At 41.9% G+C, this 25,002-nt stretch overlaps 1 protein-coding gene across 1 annotated transcript in view; it reads left to right on the plus strand.

The window, feature by feature from the left end:
* CSMD3 (CUB and Sushi multiple domains 3) overlaps positions 1-25,002 on the plus strand; it is a 751,931-nt gene that overhangs the window by 557,824 nt on the left and 169,105 nt on the right. The window contains exons 31-34 of the mRNA XM_048507427.1: positions 12-27; positions 552-577; positions 3,401-3,449; positions 6,587-6,618. Of these exons, the coding sequence (XP_048363384.1) occupies positions 12-27; positions 552-577; positions 3,401-3,449; positions 6,587-6,618 (123 nt within the window). The remainder of the gene's footprint in view (positions 1-11; positions 28-551; positions 578-3,400; positions 3,450-6,586; positions 6,619-25,002) is intronic.

Consider the following 25,002-nt stretch of genomic DNA (forward strand, 5'->3'; position numbering starts at 1 on the left):
TCTTACAACAGTCTCTGCCCCCTGTGGGTTTTGTCCATGTACATCCCATGATCTCATCATAGTCAGTGGAACCCTCATTTCCATTTTTTACCAGTGGAAAAGCTAATTGGTCCCAACCTAACAGTTGCATATGCTTTTCTCCCAGGTAGTCAGCCTTCATTTAAAAATAGCTTTATGATTTAGAGCACGCTAGTTTTGTTTTAGTAGATCATGTGGCTTTATAGGTCAGCTCTTTTCCAGAATCCCAAACTGATCAGGTTCTGAAGTGTAGTTCTGGAGCCCTTTATCCAGAATTAGCACAACTTTATCCAGAATTAGCACACCTTTGATTAATACCATTGGTGACAATGGGCAGATGTAAGACAACATTTTAGAAAATAATGGACAAAAGGAGGATGCACTCATTGTTCAGCTCGAAGTCACCCAACTTGTTCCCTTTCATCCAGATATCTCTTAATAGTCCCTAAGGTTCTGTCATAAATTATAGGACTTACAGCCCAATTGGTGCTGGGAGGCAGGGGGTTCAAAGCAGCTCCTGGAACCAGTGTAAGTGGCACCTATGCCAGTAGGGAGGGCAGTCAGGATACCGGGCGGGCACTGCACTTCTTTGTGGTGCCCAACATGAAAGAACCTGCTACATGCAGAACTGCACTGGCCTAAAAGTGGACACCAACATGGCTGGGGGCAAGCTAGGGGTGTTCCCAGAGTAGAGCTGGCTTTAGTTGGCTTCTACCAGGTTTTCAGTCCAGGAACGTCCGTGGCATGGCCCTCATATGCCATTAAATCATCCAGAGTAAGTCTGTTTCTGTAGTGGAGTTGCTTCTTCAATTGCCCCCCCCCCCCCCCGTTTGCTGTGCAAACCAGAGCTTCATTGGAGGCAGTGCAACTCCACCTTCGCCATGCTATCCTAGCCACCACTGACTACAGAATTCAGATTTTAAGTTCTAATGCTGGTAATAGCAGCTGGAATTGCATCACATTTCTTAAAACACACATACACACAAACGTTATATATATAAAATGGAAGATGGAAGATTATCTATCTATCTATCTATCTATCTATCTATCTATCTATCTATCTATCTATCTATCTATCTATCTATCTATCTATCTATCTATCTATCTATCTATCTATCTATCTATCTATCTATCTATCTATCTATCTATCTCTATCTCTACCTATCTATATGTATATATATATAGATCAGGGGTAGGGAACCTGCGGCTCTCAGATGACAGGGTCTGTTCCATCAGCCCTCTGTCAGCATGGCCAATTGGCCATGCTGGTAGAAGAGTGTCCATGTGTGATGATAGATAGAGAGAGAGAGAGAGAGAGAGAGAGAGAGATGATAGATGGATGGATGGATGGATGGATGGATGGATGGATGGATGGATGGATGGATGGATGGATGGATGGATGGATGGATGGATGGATGGATGGATGGATGGATGGATGGATGGATGGATGGATGGATGGATGGATGGATGGATGGATGGATGGATGGATGGATGGATGGATGGATGGATGGATGGATGGATGGATATCTTAACATTTCTCGAATGCCTATCTGTACTAGATATCATTTGATGAAATTGTTGAAGTAATCTCAGAACTTGGACCTGGTAAAGCTTGTAGTCCTGAAGGGATTCTGGCAGAAATACTGAAAAAACACCCCCATTAGTGGTCTCTCCCATTGGCTGACTTTTTCACTCTTGTTGATCAGTACAGGATTGTCCCAGACTCATGGCAGGTATCATTTGCCTTTGGCTGTGCTTTATTTCAAAAGCGTCAAAGCCCTGTATACAATAAGTGTGGGATATGAACCAAAGCCACAGTTTCATTCTAATATGAACGAATCCAAAGATTAACCAGGCTAATACACTAAGCCATTTGGCATTTGATGATCGCTGTTAAGAGCAGAGTATAATTAAGGTGTGCAGATTAAACTTTTCACATGACAAAGGATAATAAGTAATGATTTTTGTCAGCTTCTCCAAATGCACTTCATTCCAATAGCATTACAGAAGATTTACCTTTTTTCCGTAACCAATATCTATTGTTTGCAAGTTAGTACCTTATTGCTCAGCATGGTGGAAAACTCCATTTCATGCTGAGAAAAATTCAGATCATAATTGCAATTCAATTTCAGCCTGAAAGAAAAAATGAAAACAAAAACCTCATTTTTGCCTACTCTGTTTTTTAATGAGATTGACCGTTTTATTTATTTATTTTTATATATAAAAATGCCTCTGTCATACTGCTGCTCATAGAAATGGCTGACAAGCTATTATGCTGCAAATGCCAGTCTATTCCATGCAAGATTCATACATAATTATGCTCGTCTTTTCAACTGATATGAAAATACAATATCTTAGAAATGAAGTATTCTGATACAGACAAGAAATATTCATCAGAGTGGTCTGTGTGCAGTGCCGTATTGGGACTGTGCAAGCTTCCAGAAGAATCTACTATGGGGTGCTCTTCCCCTTCTGTGATGAGGACGTTTCAGTGGGAAAATGTTCTGATGTCACTTTCGAGGAGAAGGGGAGCACCCCATAGTAAATTCTTCTGGAAGCTTGCAAGAAATTGCTCCCACAGCTGGCCTGTACCTCTGCAGTCCCAATGTGTGTCTGCACACAGCACCACCCTATGAACAACAGTTACAGGTAAGTGCAACCTTGCTGTTCTTGTAAAAATGCATTTTCCTTTACAGTAAAGGGCCACTGACCTTCATAGCGATTCCTTCCATAGCGGAACATCTTCAGCTCTAATTATTGGGCTCATATGGATTAGAATCCACTTCGGATACGCTTTCTTGTGATAATTTGAGCTGTGAGCAAAATTGTGGCGTCCAGGGAAGAACCTTCCTGAAGTAGCGCTTTGCAATGGGGGTAGAACCTAATAGAGATAACAGAGTCATGTTCATTTTCCGTGCATCACTACGTTAAGCATTCAAAACATCGAGAAGCAGCTGTTGTTGCACTTGAGTTGTGCACTTTTTCCTAGCAGCTTTGGGGCCCTGAATGAAGCAGAAAATAACATCTTCCCCATGTGATGAGATACTTAAATTTGTTCTTTGCAAAAGTTTCTGGGAGCTTTAGAATTCAGACTGTTAACAAAAGTGATGTTGAATTAATACTTAATCTGCTATCACTGTGATAATATGCAGCCTGAGCCACAGTTTCTGATTAAGGCAGGACCTCTAGCAGATCTGTTCCTTAAATAGGAACAATTGGTTTTTTTTATGGCAACCTTGTAGGGTTTGCAAGGCAAAAAGATCTTTCAGAGAGGAGTAGTTTGCATAATATTACCTGCCTACTATTGAGCTACCTATTTAATTCCACTTGAGAGGTCTCCCATCTTAATGCTGGCCAAAGTCAACCCCATTTAGCTTCCAAGATCTGATAAGACCAGACTACCCTAGGCAATATAGGTCAGGTCAGGAATGAGTGGATTAATGTTCAAATTCAGTATACCTGGACACATATTTGGATGGAGGGTAGTAGCATAAGAATGGTCCGTGTGTCCATTCTGTGGTTGCCCTTCAGGCCACATTAGGGCTGGAAACCAGAATGCAGGGCTCTCCTTCTGTTCTATTTTGGCATACTGAGATCTGTCTTCATAGTGTGTTTAAGTGCCCAGTAATGTTATGCTGTTGCAGTGCATGATTTGATTGACATCTTTAGGGCATAACAAAATGTAATACTGCACGTGTTGTGACTCATTAAGATTGGCAGAATTTTCCTGGAGTGGATAGCTAAAGCTACAAACATAATGCTTTACCTTACGGAAATAAAGCGCTATATGCTAAAAATACTTCTGAGCTCAATTTTTTTTTCTTGAAATGGATACTTACAGATGAGACTGAGTCTCCAGATAATGTAATTAAATCTTTAATAATGCTCAACGTTATTGCAAATTCCATATGTAATTTGACACGTAGTTTCACTGCTGATAGGTTTAGCTCAAGAAATGGAACAAAATTTGCATATTTACCTCATTTGAGAATTAATGCTTTTGTGAAAAGGATTTCATTCTTCTTTTCCTCATTTCACATTCTAAGGAAAGTACACCTGAAGTCCTAAATAAGATTCTCCCCTTCTATTAACATGCTCTTCTTTAGAGGGTTTTAAAAGCAGCAGCATACCAGAGTCCCTTAGTCAATGTAGACCAGGGGTAGGGAACCTGCGGCTCTCCAGATGTTCAGGAACTACAATTCCCATCAGCCCCTACCAGCATGGCCAATTGGCCATGCTGACAGAAGAAGCTGATAGGGAATCTCATTAAGTTCCTGAATTTGGAATCTATGAGAAAACACGATTCTAACCCTGTCTTAATGAACATGCTACCACTGTCTGAATTCATAAAACTGCTGGCCATCTGTATAAAATTGTTGGCTATCTGTATAAGAGTGGTAATACCTGGGTGTAATTTTTACCAGTAGAGTGCTATAATTTCTGCAAGCAATACAGAAACATTTCCTATGTGATGCCCTAAATACAAGTATATATAAATAAGGCTAGCATATAATCAGAATGGGAAAGGGTACAACGGACCATCTATCCATATCTTTTCTGGAGGTAGGTTACAAATGAAGCGGTGCTGCATATTTTGTTCACCACCCAAACTGCTCTTAATGATGGGAGCTTCCTCATAAACTTTCTCAATTACTGCCATAATAGTGCTGTCTACAGGTTGACTGATCATTCAGGAAAGGAGGGTGGATTTTTCTCTCTTTCTCACAATAATTTTCTAGAACCAGGGGGGCATTCATTGAAAATGCTGGGGGAAGAATTAGGACTACTGGATAGGAAACACTTCTTCACTTAACCTGGATAGGGCTTTAAAGGAGACTTGGACAGATTTATGGAGAGAAAGGTCGCATTTATGGCTACCAATCTTTGGATCCCCCTCTTTGATCTGAGATTGCACGCAAAATGCCTTAACTGGTGACCAGGTGATCGAGGGTAACAGAGCCATGCGAGAAGGCCATTGCTTTCACATCCTGCATGTGAGCTCCCAAAGGAGCACTCTGGTGGAGCCACTGCAAGTGAAAGTGCAGCAGAGAGGCTTTGGCACCTAGATGGACTCCTGGTCCTGGATCCAGCCTGGCTTGTTCTTATGTTCATTATGGATAAAAAAAAATGCACTGAGATCCCACCTTTGCCCGGGCTGTTGCAGTAATTTCACTGGAGTTAATCTGCTGGCCTTATGTGGATAGGACTACCAACCTCCAGGTAACACCTGAATATCTCCCTGTTAAAATCAGCCCTGTTTGGAAAATAATGTCACTGATTGCAGGAAGGGAGTATATACGGGGGCACTTCCTCCATGCATTTGGTACACATTGACAACTCAGTGATTGCTCCAAGGTATGAGCTGGGCCAGTGGACTCATGTTTGCTGTCCTGCCTCATGTGTTCAGTGTTGAGGCATGTGGTTACAGGATTCTCATCTATACAGGAGCCAGGGGATCCAACCCAATACAGCAGAAGGGACGTTAACACTTTACTGTAGTGGCGGCCCCAGAAAAAAAGCATGTTATGGGATCTCAGGTCCAGCATGGGAAGTGTTTCCAGGATAGGCACTTGGAAGAAGTATACAGCGTGGACCAAAGAGGTGGAGTGTCATTTTAGATCAATCCACCACTCAGCACAATATTTTGCATCATATGTTGGTTCTAAGGCAGCAGGCCCTGTTCAGATTGTCAAGTAGTCCCTGACTCCCCTGTGAGCTAGAAAAAATGCTATAGAATTTTGGGTAGAGGATTTTGGTTCTCAGCTGTGATGGAGATCTTCTTTCATGGCCTTTTTTTTTCAGTACAGGTGAAGCTTAAAATAGCTCCTTTGTTTCCCAACTCCCAGTTTTGTAAAGCAAATGTAAAGTCTCTGATCATTTGCATTGCAAATCTCTCTTCTACTTTCTCCCCCACATGAAAACAGCCAGGTGTTTATTTAAAAGACATGCAGGAGAAAAAGAAACAATTTTAGGCGCACTTGTGAAAACACTCTGCGCTCGCAGGTAGTTCTATCTTATTTCATCAGAAACTGCAACTGAACATCTGTGCCTTACAGGCCTCACAGAACTTATTAAGGTCCCACAGGACCCTGGTATTAGCTACTATAAAGTTCCACCAGGCTGGAGCCAGGATAGAAAAAAGCCACAAAAGCTCAAGTTGAGAGGGGCCAATCCTTCAGCACTTCCGCTTGCCACCAAGGGACCACTCAGGACATTCTTTTAATCAGAGTGTGGCAACGCTTCCACCATGTAAGTGCAATACAGTGAGGGTGATGTGTGGTTCGAAAGCAGGGGTCCCAGGAGCCATTCCAAGGCCTTAAAAGGGTCTTTTCTAGAACAGACTTGAACTCCGATCCGAAACTATTATATTTAAACATAGCTTACCTTAAGTTAAGCATATATTTTAAATCAAGTTTTTCATTTTACAGTACCAAATTTGTTTTGCATCTTTACTTTTTGCAGCTCTTATTGGAAATTCGCATGGTCGACAGGCTCTTGAAGGCACAGTCTTTATCCCCAAACTATACCTGTAAAAGCTACAGCATATAGGATTAACACAGCTGCATTTTACTTCCACTGCTGCTGTCCCTAAGGAGTTTGGTAGAGTAGCCTTTTGTTCTCATCTATCATTTTAGATCTAACAATTAGTTTCATTATTCATTCTTGGATTGACATCTTTGGTTGGACATTGCAATTATGTTGAGGTGAAAACTTTAATAAACCATTCGAACCCCTAGCTTCAGTAATCAGAATGACTTTGATACACAGTCATGTTCTTTCCATGTTCTTACCTTGGTATAACTACACTTTGGGTAAAGTTGTGGGTGTCTTTTCATAGCAGAATATGTACAAGTTTTGATCAATTCTTTTTTTTCTTTAGGCATAGTGATAAAAGCGACTTGTAATAATAAAATGGTTTCAGGCAGAAGATGGAGTCTCCGCTTTACATTTGCTTTTCGGTGTCTTAAAATTTACTTAAACTTTACTGCATAGGACAAATTCCTCAAGCAAAAGATGTGTCTATCTGATAAGCAAAGTACTGAAAAAAACAGCATTAGAAATACTGGTTCAGTAGTTACTGATTTGCAGTCTGGATGAATGTATGAAAAGACTGAGGAGGTGAGCTGGAATTATAAAGATGACGAAAGATCAATGGGCATGGATATTTATCAGTTACATTTATTGGTTGGTCCTTTCATAAGTTATCGGGAGCTGATATGGATTGGAAACATACACCCCAATATTGTCCCATGCATGTATACAATCTCACAAGCCATAAAATAACAATGTTTACCTTTTAAATACCATGAATCAGAGCCGTAGCAAGGGGAAACTGTGCCTGGGGCACATGTATGCCCTGCCCCCTGCCACTCCCCCACCCATGCCACGTCTATGCCAAAACGTGACTTCTGCCTCCTGGAAAGCCCTCTGGAGGTAGTATGGGCAGCAGCACCACCCTTGACTGCCTGGGGTTGTGGTTCGGGCTGTAAAACTCCTACTATCTCTATGCCTAATTGGGCCCTAGAGTGCTTGGAAATGATAGTTTTCCAGCATAATGTTTACCAGATATAATACATGTAACATCTAAGTTGGCCCTTTGAGTGCGACAATGTATTTGAATAAAACAGAAGTAACTTTTGCTATTAATGCACATGTGGGCAGTATTTTGCAGAGTCACTCTTGTTTGACCATGACACTCAACAGTTCAGTGAACAAGTGATTAGGGAGAAGTAGCACACAAATTGCCCCCTCCATTTCCTTGCCAAGGTCATTGGATGCAGCTGAAGCACCGCCCCCACTCCTACTTGGCTTCTGGCTGCATGCCTTGCTAATTAGCATATCCTCTTGGTTCTTTCAGAGGCACCAACTCCAAACACTCCAATCCCAGATCTGGAACAACATGAGGCACCAGGACACTGTGTCCATCTGTTAATATAGCCCAGAGATCAACCAACCAGTATAGCTGATAGAAAAGAGCTATTTCCCAGCTACAACCCAATTTGTAAGGATTTGGGGATGTTTGCCACACCAATGAACTAATCCTGGGATTGGCTCAATAAACTGTACCTTCCCCAAAACTCTGATGAGCTTCCATTCTTTCGAGGTGGTAAGATCATGGCATTCCCTAGTTCTTAGTGTGTGTTGGGAACCCAGTTAGTATAAAATATCATATGTATCATAGTCTATTATCCCCCAGTGATTTCATCCATAGTTGGAGAAAGATTGCTAGACAGTCTCTCCTGTAGAAATGCTTATACTAGGGAGTATTAGAAGAACAGAGAAGAAGTGTTTGGATTTCTCTCCTGTAAGGAGAGGGGGCTTACAATCTCCTTTCCCTCCACCCCACAAAAAAACCCTGATAGGTGGGTGGGGCTGAGAGAGCTCCAAAGAACTGTGACTATCCCAAGTTTGCCCAGCTGGCATGTGTTGGGGTGCACAAACTAATCTGGTTCACATGGATAAAGAAAGTGCTCTCAGCTCAAGTGGCAGAGCGGGGAATCAAACCCGGTTCTCCAGATTAGAGTGCACCTGTTCTTAATCACTATACCATGCTGCCTCTCTGTGTATGTTGTTTATTGTGTACTGTGTATTGTTGTGTATGCTTTGTATTTTACACCTGTTTCACCTGTTTAGTTCTTAAGAGAATATTCATATATTTTCTGTGTTTTATGCAAGACAACTGAATACCCTTAATCATGGTCTATAAAACCAAAGTAACCGAATATGGCTATTAGTCCATAATGCTGATCCAGCTTTGTTTAGGCTTAACAAATTATTTTTGTTCTTTTTTCCTATAGCTCGTGCAAAATCTGAAAAATTATATATAATATTGTGCGGGTGAAAGTTGACTCGCTGCAGATTGTCACAGTAGGAGATCCTTAAAACATCCTCTAATTCCACAACTCTATAAAGTTTAAGATTTAGTTTATACCTAGAAGAGCTCATGTTTGATTCAGCCATGCGGTAAATTAGTATTGGATTTCTGTTCTCTGAGCTGCAGTATTTTCCCTTTATCATAGGTACATGTGTTACAAAAATTGTGTATAGCCAGACTGTATTCAACATGTGCCCCCCCCCCCCCTGCACAAAGTCAGCATTTCAAAATTACAATTCAAAAATAAACATTTTAAAATCATGATCTTAATAAATAGCAACAGTGGCTAGAATTCAACCACTCCACTGAGTAAAGTTTGAAGACTTCTTTCAGCCTAATGAGGTTTTCTCCAATTCAAGGGGTTCTTCCTCCAACTTAATAGTAATTGCCAGCCCAATCCAGATTGGGGTGGCCAAATGGACTGTGGGATCGGTGGAGGGTGCTGCCAATGCGTTTTCCCCCTCTGCCAGCACAAGGAGCCCCTGCCAGCAGAGAGGGCAAACGTGCCAATGGCCGGGCATCCGTCAGCTCTGCAGCAGGAAAACATGAAAGTTGGAGCTGACATTAGTCAACTCCCTCCTGGCTTTTGCTAGATGTATGCCAGTGGGCCACAGTCCACAGTCAAGCCAGCCTTTTGGCTGGTGTTAGTGCAGTGCAGCCCATTGGGGCTTCTGGGCAGCGGGGAGGATATTTGACCTCCCCACACTACTAGGAAGCCTTTTTGGAGGTAGTGGCTGGGCTCTCAGCTCATGGTTGGGACTGCCTTTCTCTAGAACAGACTGTAACTATGATTTGATTCCAGTTTTTTTCTGTTTTGTTAATTTCTATCTATAAAAATAATTGAGACACAGAGATATGATGATATTGCATTAATATTTCCTGATTTCTTTATACCTACGACAACTCCTGAAGCCGTGCAGGGGTGAGGAACCACTAATACAATTGTAGTATATTGTGCATACTTTCTGCTTTGTGTTGTCTTGGACACCTTAGGTCATAGGTGTCAAACTCACGGCCCTCCAGATGTTATGGACTACAGTTCCCATCATCCCTGCCAGCATCATGCTGGCAGGGGATGATGGGAAGTGTAGTCCATAACATCTGGATGGTTAGTTTGACACAACCTAAGGTATTCATTGCATATCCTCAATATTTTTTTTTTTGTGGGAGGACTGGCAAAATTGTGTGAGGATTAATCCAGATAACTTTTTTATCCTAACATTCTGTTCAGACAAGTCTTAAAGCTCCTTCCAAAGAAAAGAAGTAAAATTACATAATTGCTATAGAGAACTTACCTACCACATGAACCCATGCAAATTCACGGATAGTTATGGAATGGTTTTCGAGTATATCGATCGCTGCCAAAAACATCAGTTCTAAAATCAGATTTATAGCGAGCTAGCCAATAACAATAATAATAAAGTCAAGTCCATAGTCACAATATTCTATTGAATATCCAGGGAAGAAACAACAAATCTTTTAATCAGATTATTAGATTGATAAACTTTTGGCGGACTGAAATGAATAGCTATTCCATTGCGAAATTTCTGAAGAATCACTCCAGTGTAGCTCTTTTTCACTGTTTCATTATTCTGTCGGGCAGAATCATAGCTTCAATATTTCAAACAATGACAGGCTTAAGCCAGAAGATAAATGATTCACAAATGCACACAGCATGTCACAGGCAGAATCTTTTGTAAACATGGAGGCCTCATCATCTTTGACACTCTCCCACTGATCCTGCTGAAGGGCGGAATGATTGCTAATTGTTTAGCACTGCAGTCCGCTGATTAAAATTAAAATGCAGATGTTTCGTTTTCATCTCTTCCTTGCTGACCTGCAGGATTTAATTGTTTAATAATTGTACACCGCATAGCGTAAAGCTCTAAACATTTGCAGTCCCTAGTACTGTTACTAGCAGTCGTGGTACTAGTAGCTATGGATTCATAAACTTTTCTGGGCAGGGGCCGTGGCTCAGAGGCAAAGTGTCGGCTCCACATGCAGAAAGTTCCAGGTTCCATCCCCAACATCTCCAGTTAAAAGTTGGTGATGTGAGAGACCTCTGCCTGAGATTCTGGACAGCCTCTGTCAGTCCCAGTAGACCAGGGGTAGGGAACCTGCGGCTCTCCAGATGTTCAGGAACTACAATTCCCATCAGCCTCTGTTGGCCATGCTGGTAGGGGCTGATGGGAATTGTAGTTCCTGAACATCTGGAGAGCCGCAGGTTCCCTACCCCTGCAGTAGACAATACTTTCAGTATAAGGCAGATTCGTGCCTTCATGTATATTCACTTCTCTGAGCTTCTCACCAACAGTGCTTACCCCCTTCTTTTGCTAAGTGCTTGTCTCTTGGCAGTGCCCGAACTCACACAAGACTCCTTAACAGCTAAAGGTGATTGAGTTCTTTTGTGCATCCCCGTTCTGCTGTTTCCAGCCCCTTGAACTGAAAATATGAAATCCATCAGTGGGCCGTTCCCCCAAGACTATTTATAATTCCTTCTTTTCCCACTCAGAATCTTCAGTCACTTTATTCCCCCTTGGTACTGGATCATGGCTGGGAGCCTCCTGGCATGCTTAATACTCACTTTTCTGTTCTGCTGCCTCCCTCTGCCTTGGAACTCTGCAGGCTTGCTTTGTGAAAGAATCCCTAGAGTGAGCCCATACTGATTTCAAGACATGGAAGGCAGGCTATACCTGGCTGGAAAATAAACTGGAATCAGACTAGTTGACATAAGCAGTTTTACTATATGGCCAGCAGAATGGCTCCTTTCACTTTTCCAGTGTTGAGTCCAGCAAGAAGAATGGTGATTAGTTGTTCAGCTTTTGCCTTGTGCCTTAACAAGTAGTAAAGCAATCACATCATAGAAGCATAGAAATGTAGAGTTGGAAGGGATCTCAATCTAGTCCAAACTCTTGCAAATGACCTCCCTCCCCCCCACCATCCCAGTGACCCCTTCTCTATACCCTTATCTTTTGGTGTTGTCATTTTTAAATAGCTTGCATTTAAGTATAGAAAAGTTTAGACCCAAGCTTAAAGATGAACATGGTCTACACACATTGTGACAATCTCTATCGTAGATGGGTTGTTTGGCTAATGCCTGGGCTGCCTCCAGATTGTAAAACAGTAAAGCTGAGGTAAAAATTCAGAGCAGTCATTATGGGGAGCTTCACTTTTTCTGGACTTGGGGATAAGAGTTGGCCCAATATTTATTTACAGAGTTTAAATGATCCCAGTAAGATCCCTTATTATATCCATTGGTAACCTGCCAAATAGTTATTAGCATGCATAAGTTGGTTCTCTTGAAAAATTCATGAACTATTTCTAATTTACACACAACAGTCTCATTCACATGCAGACTCCAAAGGGAAAAAAAAGGTGCGGAAGTGGGGTGGGACAGAGGAAGGCCATTGGAGTGATGTAAAACCATATCTGCCTCAACCATAAGCTTGGTGGAACAGTTCTGTTGTACAGGCCCTATAGAATTGCACTGTCCCACAGGAACCAGGTCTCCTTGGACAGAACATTCCACCAGGTTCGGGCCAGGGCCAAAAGAGCCCTGGCTCTGGCTGAGGCCTGCTGGATATCTTTTGACCCAGGAATCACTATAGCTAGATTGTCATTTAGCACCAGGCACTCCAGCTGCCTGTATTGGTTTGGAGACTTTTGAAATTGGCATATGGATGACTATAATCAGTGGTGGGATTCAGCAGGTTCCTACCACTTTGGCTGAACCAGTTGTTAAAATTGTGCTTATAAACAACCAGTTGTTAAATGATTTGAATCTCACCCCCGGAACCAGTTGTTTAATTATTTGAATCCCACCACTGCCTACAATATATCTTCTTTTCTAGCAGTCCTTGACTCTCTGGACTCCTTTGTCTCCACACATGGCCCTTCTTCAGCATTCTACCCTCAGTCCCTAGTTCTCTTATGCTCCTATCAATATTATCACAGGTGTTTACACAATAGCTCCTTTGAGTCAACTTGTCCAGAACCAGAGGCTCCTCAGTTCCTGTTGGCTTTTCTCCTGTTCTGAAGAAGATTCACCAAACATGCTTCTCTGTGTGTTCTTCTCGAGTTCCAGTTTGTTACATGGATGACATGTAAGAAGGTGCTGTTGACTGAGAATGATATCCTGTGCCATGAATCAGACTGAGATGTAATAATGTTCCCTGTCTGGCTTTTGAGTGCATTGTATGTCCGAACGAGCATGTGTGCCCGAATCACCACAGAATGGTTCATGCATCACTTCAATCTGCTTATAGCAATGATTTTGAATCATTGGTCATTTAGGAGGGAGGCATCTCATTGTTTATCTGCTTTGATTAGTGACTGAAGAATTTGACTTTAGTAGCTATCCTTGGAAGTGTGAAGAGGCACCACAAGGCAATTATGCCCTCTCCTCACTTCTTTTAAAAAAATTTCAAACCACTATGAAGTGATCACAATTTTCTAGCAAGCATTGTTGCAATGCTGACATTTTTGGCTTGTGTTTTTTTTTCCCTGTGTTTTTTTGGAGATAGTCTGTTGTAGATACGAAACTAACATAAATGGAAAGAGTAACATCAATAGGCCACAAGCAATTTGTTGCTGAACAGTCCTTAAAAGATTGACTACTACATACTCCTGGAAATGCAAGCACAAAATTCATTCTGCCAGTTGAGCAAAACAATGTTGTCAATGCACAATGCCAAACTTACTATGTTGTCAATGCGCATTATGGCTGCTGGACAATTCATTGAGTGTGGAATCTATAGACAGTTTAACAGCCATGTCATTCCACACTTATTTTGGCAATGTCAGTTTTACTTTAAAAACACACTTTATTTTTGAAAAAGCAACAGCATATGCATGAATAGCTGATGAAGTGGTTGAATCTCATGTATGTTTATATCCAGCAAGACCACAAAAAGGTGTGGGGGTGGAACTGAGTGGTTTATTATTGCAGGTGATAGCATTAAAATTCTGTATTTTATCTTCCTCTCTGTGCCTCAGTACCATTAGAAATTCCAGTGAGGGAGCTGAGTTAGTCTGCTGCAGAAAAAAAAAGTTATCATGCCTGGGAACTGTAAAAACTAGCAGATAACATTGAAACATCAGCTTCTGTGGTCTTTGATCTATTTTAGAATTTTCACAAGTGTATGTAGGAGGATAGTTTCATGTACATTTGTTAAGTACCTTGCATAAAAAATGCAGAAAACTTAGAAAAATATGGATCAGCATCCTGGAACATTTACATTTATTTCCAAGTACAATTCCTAGGTCACTTTTATAGACATGTGCCTTTTATTTGTGCTCTATCCCACTCCAACCCCCACCCCACCCCATTCTAGTGTGCACACAGCAAACACTTTATCTAGCACCTTCCCATGTTTATTCTGTGGAAGTTTTGTTTTGTTTTTTGCATCCAGGGTTAACCTGTCTCCTTTGCTGATAGTTTTTCCCAGACAACAAGTAGATTGGACATAAGAAAGGTTTTTCATAATGGTGCGCACCAATGGGATAAGAAACTCCATTTCAGAAACTGAACCCAGTAGATTACCACACAATTATCAAGTAGCAGCATGTGACAAAGTAAAACGGTCCTTGCATTTACAAAATCAGAGAGATCAAAGATTCACAAAATCAGACCCACTTTTTCACCAGCAGCACTGGTTTATAAATGTTCAAGGCAGACATCAGTGAAGGAAAACACATCTTAGGATTTATTGCAAGCCTTTGAGCATATGCCTCATAATTAGAAAAGGAAACAAAGATTTGGAATTTTGTGTAGCCCTCCCATCTTTCTTTCTGAGATGCAATTACCTCAAGGGCTGCGACTGTTTCAAAAACACCTACGTGATTAGGGAAACCAAGTGCCTTTTAAAAGAAGCTTTTAAAATCTGGATTAGGGTTGTGTCGTTGGTTGATTATATTGTTCAGTACATTCTCAAATGTGCTTCGTTTGGAGGTGGAGACAGAATGTATAAATTCATTTAAAAATGCTGCAAGCCTCTGTTTTCTGAAAACACTGCGAGAGAGTAATGTTCTATGTATCTGAAACAAGTTCAAAGTTCAAAAACCTTTATTCGGCATTAAAACATAGCAGAACTAAGTAATCCAAATACAGTTTAACGAGATAAAACAGGTACTCCTGTTTCGTAAAGTGCATACTTCAGAGAGAAAGAGGAACCCAGGAAATTATTTTGTAATAGTGAGCAAGAATTTGGCCGCTATGTCCAGTTGCTTAGGATTCTCTGTATTCAGAAGATAGTTCAATTTAAGATTTAAAAGGCTTGGGTGGACCAATAAGGGATCTCCTAAAAACAGGTTTGGCCTAAAATCGTTAAATTTTGAACAGACTAATAAAATGTGCTCCAATGACTCCTCAGAGTTTTGACAGTATTCACAGGTACGCTTTTGCTGTGAAGGTACCGTGAATCTCTCTGGGGGAAAAAGTGGAAACGTGTTGGTTCTCGCTCCGGTAAATAGCCACCTCAACTTAGGGTCAGACAAGATGTTTAAGCATGCATTTCCCAGGCATGATGTTAAAATAGAGGGGGAGGGGGGGGAACAAGCTCCTTGCTTTACTAACTAGATATTGGTGTTCCTGATCAAATAGCCGTACTTAGCTGAAACAAGTTAGCATGCTAATATGAAACCTCCCATAGAGTTGAAGTATTCTCAGTGTTAATATCCTGGGTATTTAAGACAGCATTTAATTAGAAATATTAATGTCAACATATGGGCACTGGCCAGCTACTGTCTCCCCTTCCTGGGGGGCCACATTCATGAGGGAGTTTAGAGAGTATCATTTCCACTGTCACATCAAAGTTCTCGTTAGCAAGTGCAGGTACCTTTCCCCTTTGCCTTTTGGTTTACACTTGGGACCATGCTACATCTTAGGCTTAGAAGGGCAGATTTGGCCAGCTACTGGTGGTGGAAAGGGCTGTCAAGTAGCAACTGACTTATGGTGACTCTATAGGGTTTTCAAGACAAGGGACAAACACTGGTGGCTTGCCATTGTCTGCCTCTGTATGGCAATTTAGGTCTTCTGTGGTGGTCTCCTATCCAAGTACTAACTGGGGCCAACACTCCTGAGCTTCTAAGATTGGAAAGATCAGGCTAGTCTGGACCATCCAGGTCACAACACTAACTTTGGATATACTCTATTCATCAGGTACTCATGATCAGTGGTGGGATCCAAAAAAATTAATAACAGGTTTTGATGGTGGTGGGATTCAAACAGTGGTGCCGCCGCACACATGCACCTCCAATCCCTATTGGGCAGGGAGGTTGCTTTAGTAACCCCTTCTCGGCACTCAGAAAAAATTAGTAACCACTTCTAGAGAAGTGGTGAGAACTGGTTGGATCCCACCTCTGCTCATGATCCTCTAACTGTCAATGACCTAACCCTATATGCTCCCCCAAGATCTCTGTGCTAAGCAAATAAAAATCTACTGGTGGTCCATGGCCCTAAACAGTCTGACTGTTTTCATCCAGGGTTCCACCTAGTTTGGTGGAATACTGTCAAGTGAAACCAAGGCCCCGCAGGATTTAGCACAATTTTGCAAAATCTATAAGATGGAGCTGTTCTACCAGACCCATGGTTGAGGACAGCAATGATTTTCATCGGGCTGACCTCTGCTCCCCCCTTCCCTCTCCTCTTTCCCTCCTCTGATATGACTGAAAATGTAGATGGGGGAGATGACTGTTTATGATAGGTTTACTCTCAATTTTATGGTGCCAAGGTTTTTGTGTATTATGGAATTTTAAGTCAATTTCATGAGTTTTATTATGTGATGATGTGCAATTTCTTCATTGCAAGCCACCCTGAGCCCATCTGGGGAAGGGTAGCCTAGAAGATAGGCAAACAAATGAACAAATACACATAAATGTAATGTGGGATAGGTGGCTGTATCATGGTCACAGGAGAAGAGTGGAGGAGGGCAGTATGCATGACCAGGGCAAGCAAGCTACATTCATGCTGTCATAAATGAACAGAAAGTTGTTGTGACGTCTCAAAGCAGATGTTGTAAAGAATGTTGCAGTGAATTTCCATCAGGCTTCATTTCCCCTGTATGAAGTGCTGTTTCATGGAGTATCAAAAAGAATGAGCTTCTACCCTTTCACACAGTCATCCTTTTTCCAGTCTGCTGTTATTTCAGATGTGAGAAGGCCTGGAAGATGTTCTGTACCTTTCTATGGCACTAGTTTGATTGCACATCTGAATGAAAGTCATGCAGTATAAGCATCCACAGGCATCAGGATACATATCTGAATGTAAAAAATCATTGATGATGAAGACAAGTTTGGATTTATATCTCCCCCTTCCCTTCTCTCTTGTAAGGAGCCTAAAAGGGGCTTACAAACTCATTTCCTTTCCTCACAACAGACACCTTGTGACAGAGGTGGAGCTACCAGGGGAAAGGGGTGTATGCATTGCACTGGGCACGTGCCTAGGGGTGGAAAATCACTCCCTTGGCAGCGCCCCCCTCACTTACCTTAGTTCAGTGAACAGGCCGCTTTTCCAGCCTCCATTTTCAGGCTGAACTAAGGTAAGTGTGTGTGTTGGAAGGGGGGGGGCGAAAACGCAGAGTTCACACAGTCACAGCTACGCCTCTGCCTTGTGAGGTAGGTGGGGCTATGAGGATTCCAAAGAAAGCTCACTCAGCAGGAATGTAGGAGTGCAGAGGCAAATCTGATCCATACCACATTACTTTAAATTGGATGTATGTTTGGAGAGGATTCATCTCCTCTAGCCCTCCTGCACCATCTTATTCAAACTGGTCTAAACGAAGCCTTCTGCTGGTGATATCTGCTACTCAAATATATGGAGGGGATTCGCTTAAGGATCATAGAATTGGAAGAGACCACAAGGGCCATCAAGAATACACAATCAAAGCACTCCTGACAGATGGCCATCCAGCCTTTGTTAAAACCTCCAAAGAAGGAGACTCCATCACCCTCCAAGGCAGCACATTCCACTGTCGAGCAGCCCTTGCCACCAGGAAGTTCTTCCTAATGTTTAGGTGGGTCTATTTTCCTGCACTTTTAATCCATAACTGCTTGTCCTAGTCTCTGGAGCAGCAGAAAATAAGCTTGCTTCATCTTCAACATGACATCTGTTGAAATATTTAAAGAGGGCTACCATGTCACCCTTAACTTTCTCTTCTCCAGACTAAACAAACCTGCTTATCCCTTAGGAGATTTGTGGAGGTTTATATTTAAAAAAAATAGTTTGTTCTTTATGTGGCTTAAAAAAAAAAGAAAATATTGCCCAGATTTTATAATTTTAAAGTAGACTTTGTATTTTGTTATTGTTTCAATTGAAAAGTGTCATTTGTGTTGATTTTGTTTAAAGAGGAACAGTATATATTATCAGAAGAAAGGTTTAGATTCATACCACATTTTCTTTTCCTGCAAGGAGACTCAAGGTGGCTTCCAAACTTCTTTCCCTTCCTCTCCCCACAACAGACATCTTGTGAGGTAGGCGGGGCTGAGAGAGTTCTGAGAGAACTGTGAGTAGCCCAAGGTCACCCAGCAGGCTTCATGTGGAGGAGCAGGGAAACAAATCCGGTTCTCCAGATAAGAGTCCGCCACTCATGTGGAGGAGTGGGGAATCAAAACTGGTTCTCCAGTTTTTGAGTGTGGAAGACTGTGCTCTTGTTCTGCCTACATTGGTGCGAATGTACCAACCAGGATTAAAGATGGAAACAGATGTTCTGACCAGTAATAAAGATGACCAGTAATAAAAATGTACTGACCGTTAATAAAGATGGAAACTGACCAGTAATAAAGATGGAAACAGATGTTCCAGACCTTCCAAAGAATCTGTTCCTGTGATATCTCTCTTTGTAGCAAAATGCAATATCCACAAGGCTAATTTCAGGCCAGCTGCCTTATGCAGTTCAGTATTTTAGACAGAAGATTCATATTGCCTATTAAAATAGTTATTTAAAATGCTGTGTTGTTCACAATGGTATGTATTTGTCCAGTTGTTTATGGATGTCGTTTTTATGTTCCTTTCCCCAACCATTTTCTCTGAAACATTTAGCATTCATCATTTTTATTTTGTCCTCCCTATCACCTTTTTTGCTTCTCTCTTTCTTTCTCCTACTCCACTACATTCAGATATATTTGTCTCAGGTCCAGTAAATTTTTAGTATTAATAGGTTTTGCACCCTTGGTAGGAAAACTGCAGGAACAACCAGTGCTGAGAGTACAATTTGTATACCATATTGAGGACCTCACCACCTAATTACAATGAGATATAGTCCATTGCAACCTAGCACAAAAGGTACCATTCATTTGTAGGACATAAAAATAGTGGCTGAACTACCAGCTTTAAAGCAGGAAGTGTAAATGTCAGAAGTGAAAGTTCTCTTGCTTTTTATTGTTTTATACAGTTCATTAACAACATCAAGCTCTGTTTCTAGCACAGCCATTGGAAAAACTGGAGAGAATCTTGTCACTCCATCATGACTTCTTCGGGGAGCTGAGGCAAAGTGAGGCTTTATGAGTTTGCAACTTCTGTTTTGTGGATGGACTAAAATATGTGATCTCGGTCTTATCTGAGTCCCTTTTACTATTGTGTTCAGTGAGACATATATGTTCACAGTGGTCTCTTCCACATCATGACTTTCCCAATTGAGATTTTGGTAGATCGCGTGTCGGCGTGAGAAAATAGTGTAAATGGGAATTTTAATGGCATAACTGTTTAATATAATAAATTAGCAGGGCACCCATGCTTCGCTACGCATACTTCATCACAGGCTTTCTATGAATTTTGGGGTGACATTTAACATACTTCTTTATAGCCTGTTTGTGAACTTTGGAGTGACATGCAGCATATTTCCTCCCAGCCTGTCTGTGGACAGATGGGTTTGTTTTTGCATATTTTGCAGCAGCTTCCTGTAGTTGTCTTTTTCTAATGCAATGTGTTATTACTCTCTTTCACCTGGTGGGCTCCAAAAGACGTCACGTGGAAGCAGCCATTGTATTTTTGGGATGCAGAAAGGAAGTGTTCTGCCATTGGATGCTGATGAGTGAGAAGGCTGTGAAGAGGTTCAGGGTAGGGTTGAAGGGCAGGGAGATGGACTGTACTGCCACTGCAGCACATTCCTGGGGACTCCTCCCACCACTTCAGTGCATGACACCAAGCACAGGATGATCGGAGGCCGAGAGCAGTAAACTTGTCTGCACAGTAATCAATCTGATGTCCATATGCAAAATCCAACAAATGTTTAGTAGTCCAAGGTGATAGTGTGGTTTGTAATTTGTTTTGATTGTATTTGGCTGTAGCGGTGTTGTTAATGTGAGGGTGAGTGGATGAGTACTTTTTCACAGCCTGTCTGTTAACTTCGGGGTGACATTCAGCATGCTGTTTTGCAGCCTGTTTGTTGAAACTGGTGGTGTTTAACTGTCACCCTTAGAATGTTTGTGCAGCATGTCTGTGGACTGAGGGGCTGGTTTGCCCTTAGAACACTGATGCAAAGAGTCTTAGGCAACACCTGTGAAAGGGTCGTTCGACCCCCAAAGGGGTCCCAACCCACAGTTTGAGAACCACTGACCTGGAGGGTCCCAACTCTGTATTTAATTCTTTTAAAATGTGATTGTCACCATATGGGAGACAGATCGTTACTATTCAAGAAAAAAAAATGTTTCTTCAGTTCTCTCATGAATACTCCCAAAATCATCCCTGTACTCAGCAAGGATTGTGAAGGGAGACATCTATTTGATATACAAGGGTGCCCGATTTTTTAGACAAAATATTGAAATACAGGGGTGGTTTTCTGTAACCCTCATGATGGACAGAAGGATGTCCTGACCCTGTGACATAAAACAGCCACACATTTGTTTTATACCTGAGCCTGCAGTAGCCTATCTTTGTCCAGAGGGGAATGGAAGGAGAAAGAAGGAAAAGGACAGGTGTTAGAAGTGGAGGGCTGTCTGAGAAGGAGGGCAAATAGTTGAAGCTAGGGAATTGTCTCAGCAAGGCAAGGTTCTTGTGTAGCTCTGCCTGGTAATATGGCATTACCTCTCCCTCTAGGAGAGAACAGAATTGTGAGGCCCATCTGTGGTTATGAGCCGATATGGTGACTTCAAGCTTTAAAGGGAATTCACCATGCAACTTCCAACAGAAATAAATCTTCTTTGTTGTTTTATTAAACCTCCTGCTTCAGTTATCTCTGCTCCCTTCATTCTCAATACAAAACTTACTTCACAACAGCCTTTACACTTGCTACCCTAAAGCCTTTACACCAGCTAGTCTAAGAACATCTTGTAACTGATGGGAAGGCTTATACCTCTAAACCAGTGGGGTTCCTCAGATTCATCAGAGAGGCAGTGTGGGGCCTCTCAGTTTCAAGAAATGGACTGTCACATCCACCCATACTGTTCATGTTCTTTTTTTCTTCTTTTTGTAGGGTTGCTTCTTTTGTGGTTGGATCTTTTTCACACTTCAAGCAGCACTGTACAATATTGTACATTTAAAAAAAAATACTGGCTTAAATCATAGAGGCTTTAGGGCAGGAGTAATTGGAGAGGATTTTCCACTAGCTCCCCCTTCTGCTGAAGACCTTAATTCCCCCCAATATTGGTGTTGTTGTTTTGGGGAAGGAGTTACCTGTCTCTCAGGCACATTTTGGGAGGCATTTGGGGCTGCACTTGAAGAGGGGAGGTGAAAAAATCACATTCCAGTGATGGAAATGCTTTGCAATCATGGAAATCCTCCATTCGAACAACCCTCTGTAACTCTTTGAATCTGTCTGTTAAGGGAACCATCACAAGAAAGCATAACAGTGCAGAACATCAGAAGAACTTTTACAGGAAACTTTGCTCTACATTTGTAAGGAGTCCTTAGCATGCTCCTTCTTCTGTTTGCTGTGATATCCAAACCAAATTTCCTGTGCATTTTATAGATGAAAAAACAAAACAAGAAACCGAGCAGCTGTGTTTTGGATGTTTTCCAAAGCCAAATACAAATGTTTGCAGATAAGTGAAATAAGCTTTTTTTTAAAAAACACACACTAAAGTTTTGATTATAAAGGTTAGGGAGGGGGAGGAGGAATCACCTAGTTGTGACCCACCCATCCTGGAGGGATGGGTCAAGGGGAGGGGCCTGTCATCTATTCATGGCCCACCCACACTAGGGGGAGGGTTAGGGAGGGGGGGTACAATGGGTTTTCCTGGGAGTGTAAAGGTTTTCCTATTCTTCCCTATAGCCTGTGCCACCGATTGCCTCTTTGAAGGCAGCATAGTGGAGCCATCCCCAGCCACTGATCTATCACCCTTCCCCTGTTTTTGGTTTGGGCTGTCCACAAATGTTTGCAGATAAGTGAAATAAGCTTTTTTTTAAAAAAACACACACACTAAAGTTTTGATTATGAAAACAGAAATAGGTTCAAGCTTCTAAACAGGGTAGCTCCACAAGAAAAACCATTTCCACTGATAAGTTACCAAAGATTGGGTTTGATTCAATGAAATGTGAGTGCATAGATCTTTCCCATCTCCCTTTCCATCAGTCCTCCTTGGCATGGTGGTATGACAGGAGGTATGGGTGACATGGCATATAAAGGTGATTGCAATATTAACTATGTTTAGTTCAGGAGTTTAAATGCTAGAGTCTTGTTATTGAACACTCTGGGGAGCGACAGCAGATGCTGCCAAAGCAATATTTTTTAAAAAATATGCACAGCCAATCATATGTGCAGTGGTCAATCAGAATTTTTACTAGGCAAATCCCCACCTGGCCCCATCCACTTTCCATAAATAATTTGTGGGTGCCAAGAAAAGTGTCATTAGGTGCCATGGGGCCCACAGGCACCATTTGAGGGACCTCTACTGTAATGACTCCATAAAAGAAATATGATAAGGAGTCTCCTTTTACTACAGAAAGATTTGAGGGGATTTTGTATATCAAATGTGTCAAAGTATTCAAGAGTCTCACTTAAGCTAGAATTCTAGAAGTGGTTAGGTAGTTCTTTAAGCTTTTTTTCCCTTTGTTGCCAAGGCAAGATAAGGAAGGCAAATGGTTCTGTTTCGTAAAGATCTTGCTCTACTAGTTTATTGCCATTCTTGCTGCTAAAATGGAGCATTCTTCATTTTTTTCCTCCCCAAGTAATCTTTGTGTTTTATTATTAAATGAAATGTTAGTACTTAGTTCTACATGATAGAGGATTTAGGCCTTTGCTGTGCCTATCTATACCTGCCATTTGTTTCAACATGAACTCTTGCATGTACAGTGCCTTATTAATTTTACCCCCCTCTTGCCCCCCCACAATAAATATGGCAGTAAAGTATGACAAAATAAAGTGAATCGTTAACAGCTGTCCATAAAATGTGGCAGCAACAGCAACAAAACCAAAGTTGGAAAATTATGTGCAACCACAGTTAGCCTGCCAAAGTTTCTTTTTCTCTGACTGTTCTGTCCTTGTGGCTCTGCATGCATAGACACCCTGCACAGGTGTGTGCGTGGGATGTTAGAAAAGGACCCAGGTGTTGGCTGAGACATTCTCTCATTAACAACAGATGATGTTCACTTTTATTAGTCTGCTTATTGCTCATGGGGACAAACTTGGCCCCCTCCAGTCCTGGCAGTTTGACATTTCAGCTCTTGAAAAAGAGAGAGATGAGATCTTTGTAGGTAACGTAGTCCTGCTTGATGAAGTTTGGACAACAAAGATAGATAGATCAGTGCCAGAAGACTCCAACTGCTTTCAAACACAGACAGACTGTGATCTCTTGGACAGTATCACTTCGATCTCTTGTACAAAGTTTGCTCTAAATCATGGTCTGGCTCATGTAGTTCATGACAGATTTTAACTTGTTCAAGCACTTTGAGCATTCATGGAAAGGCAAGCACTGCCTTACCTGGTTGGCCAAGGCTAGCCCCATCTCATCAGATCTCAGAAACTAAGCAGGGTTAGTGCTTGGATGGGAGATGACCAAGGAAGATCAGGGTGGCTATGCAGAAGCAAGCAATGGCAAACCAGTTCTAAGCGTCTCTTGCCTTGAAACCTTACAGTGTCACCATAAGCCACCTGCAACTTAACACTGTTTTCCCTCACCAACAAGTGTTTCCAGCTTCAGAAGCTGGGCGGGTGTCTACCGGAGGGAGAAGTCCCTCCATGTAAACATGCTCTAATTGTGGTACCCATCAAGTCATAAGATCTTGCTGGGTTACCATGGACCAGACTAATTGACCTCATGGGGTTGTTCTGCAGATAAAATGGAGGAGAGGAGAATGATGTAACAACATTTTGGATCTCCAAGGGAGGCAGATTGAATATAAATGAAGGGTATATAAATAAATCTACATTGCCATTTTTTTAATGCCAGGCGAGGTCTTTCACATTTACTTACATAGAGGGGTCCTGACCCTCTGAAATGCATGGTTTTATGGCCATTTTTTTCCATTCCATTATCACTGTTGATATAAACTTAGATTTTTGTTGTTGTTTTGAGTAGTTTGGATTCAGCATAAAGACGTCTGTGAATTACCACGAGACGCGGTTGCTGCTCGGTGTGGGGAGAAGCAAAACCAGCTGATACCGCCCCAGTAAGGGCAGAAGGGGAAGGAGAACCACACTTGGAAAGGGCTAGCATCACCAGAAGAAAGGAGGGGCAAACCGAGACTTTAAAGGTGGTTGGAGGGAAGTAGAGTATTCACCATCTTTCCCTTCCTGTGGTACTCTGTGGTTAGACCCAGAAATTCTGAGAGCTAAAGAGCCTTTGTGAAAAAAAATGCACCACAGTGTGAGAGGTGGCAGCGGATAAGCCTCCTTCTCCCTTTTCCACTCTGTGCTGTCAGATGAGGGAGGAGGCAGCAATTTCCCCTCCTCACTGCAACACTGAGTACTGTGGTGCTAGGTGGGGCCTGTGGTGCTTGGTGAGGCCTGTAATCTTGCAGGATTTCAACTGATCTCCAGATGACAGAGATCAGTCCCCCTGCAGAAAATGGATACTTTGAAGAGAGAATTGTATAGCATTATATCCTGCTCAGGTCCCACACCAAACCCTCTTTCTCCTCCACACTCAAATCTCTGGGAATTTCCCAACTTAGACTTGGCAGCTCTGAATAGTTATTGCATTCTCAGGGATCTCTCAACCCTCTCAGAGAATTTTCA

The sequence above is a fragment of the Sphaerodactylus townsendi genome, linkage group LG09, assembly GCF_021028975.2.
Source record: "Sphaerodactylus townsendi isolate TG3544 linkage group LG09, MPM_Stown_v2.3, whole genome shotgun sequence".
Taxonomy (NCBI): Eukaryota; Metazoa; Chordata; class Lepidosauria; order Squamata; family Sphaerodactylidae; genus Sphaerodactylus; species Sphaerodactylus townsendi.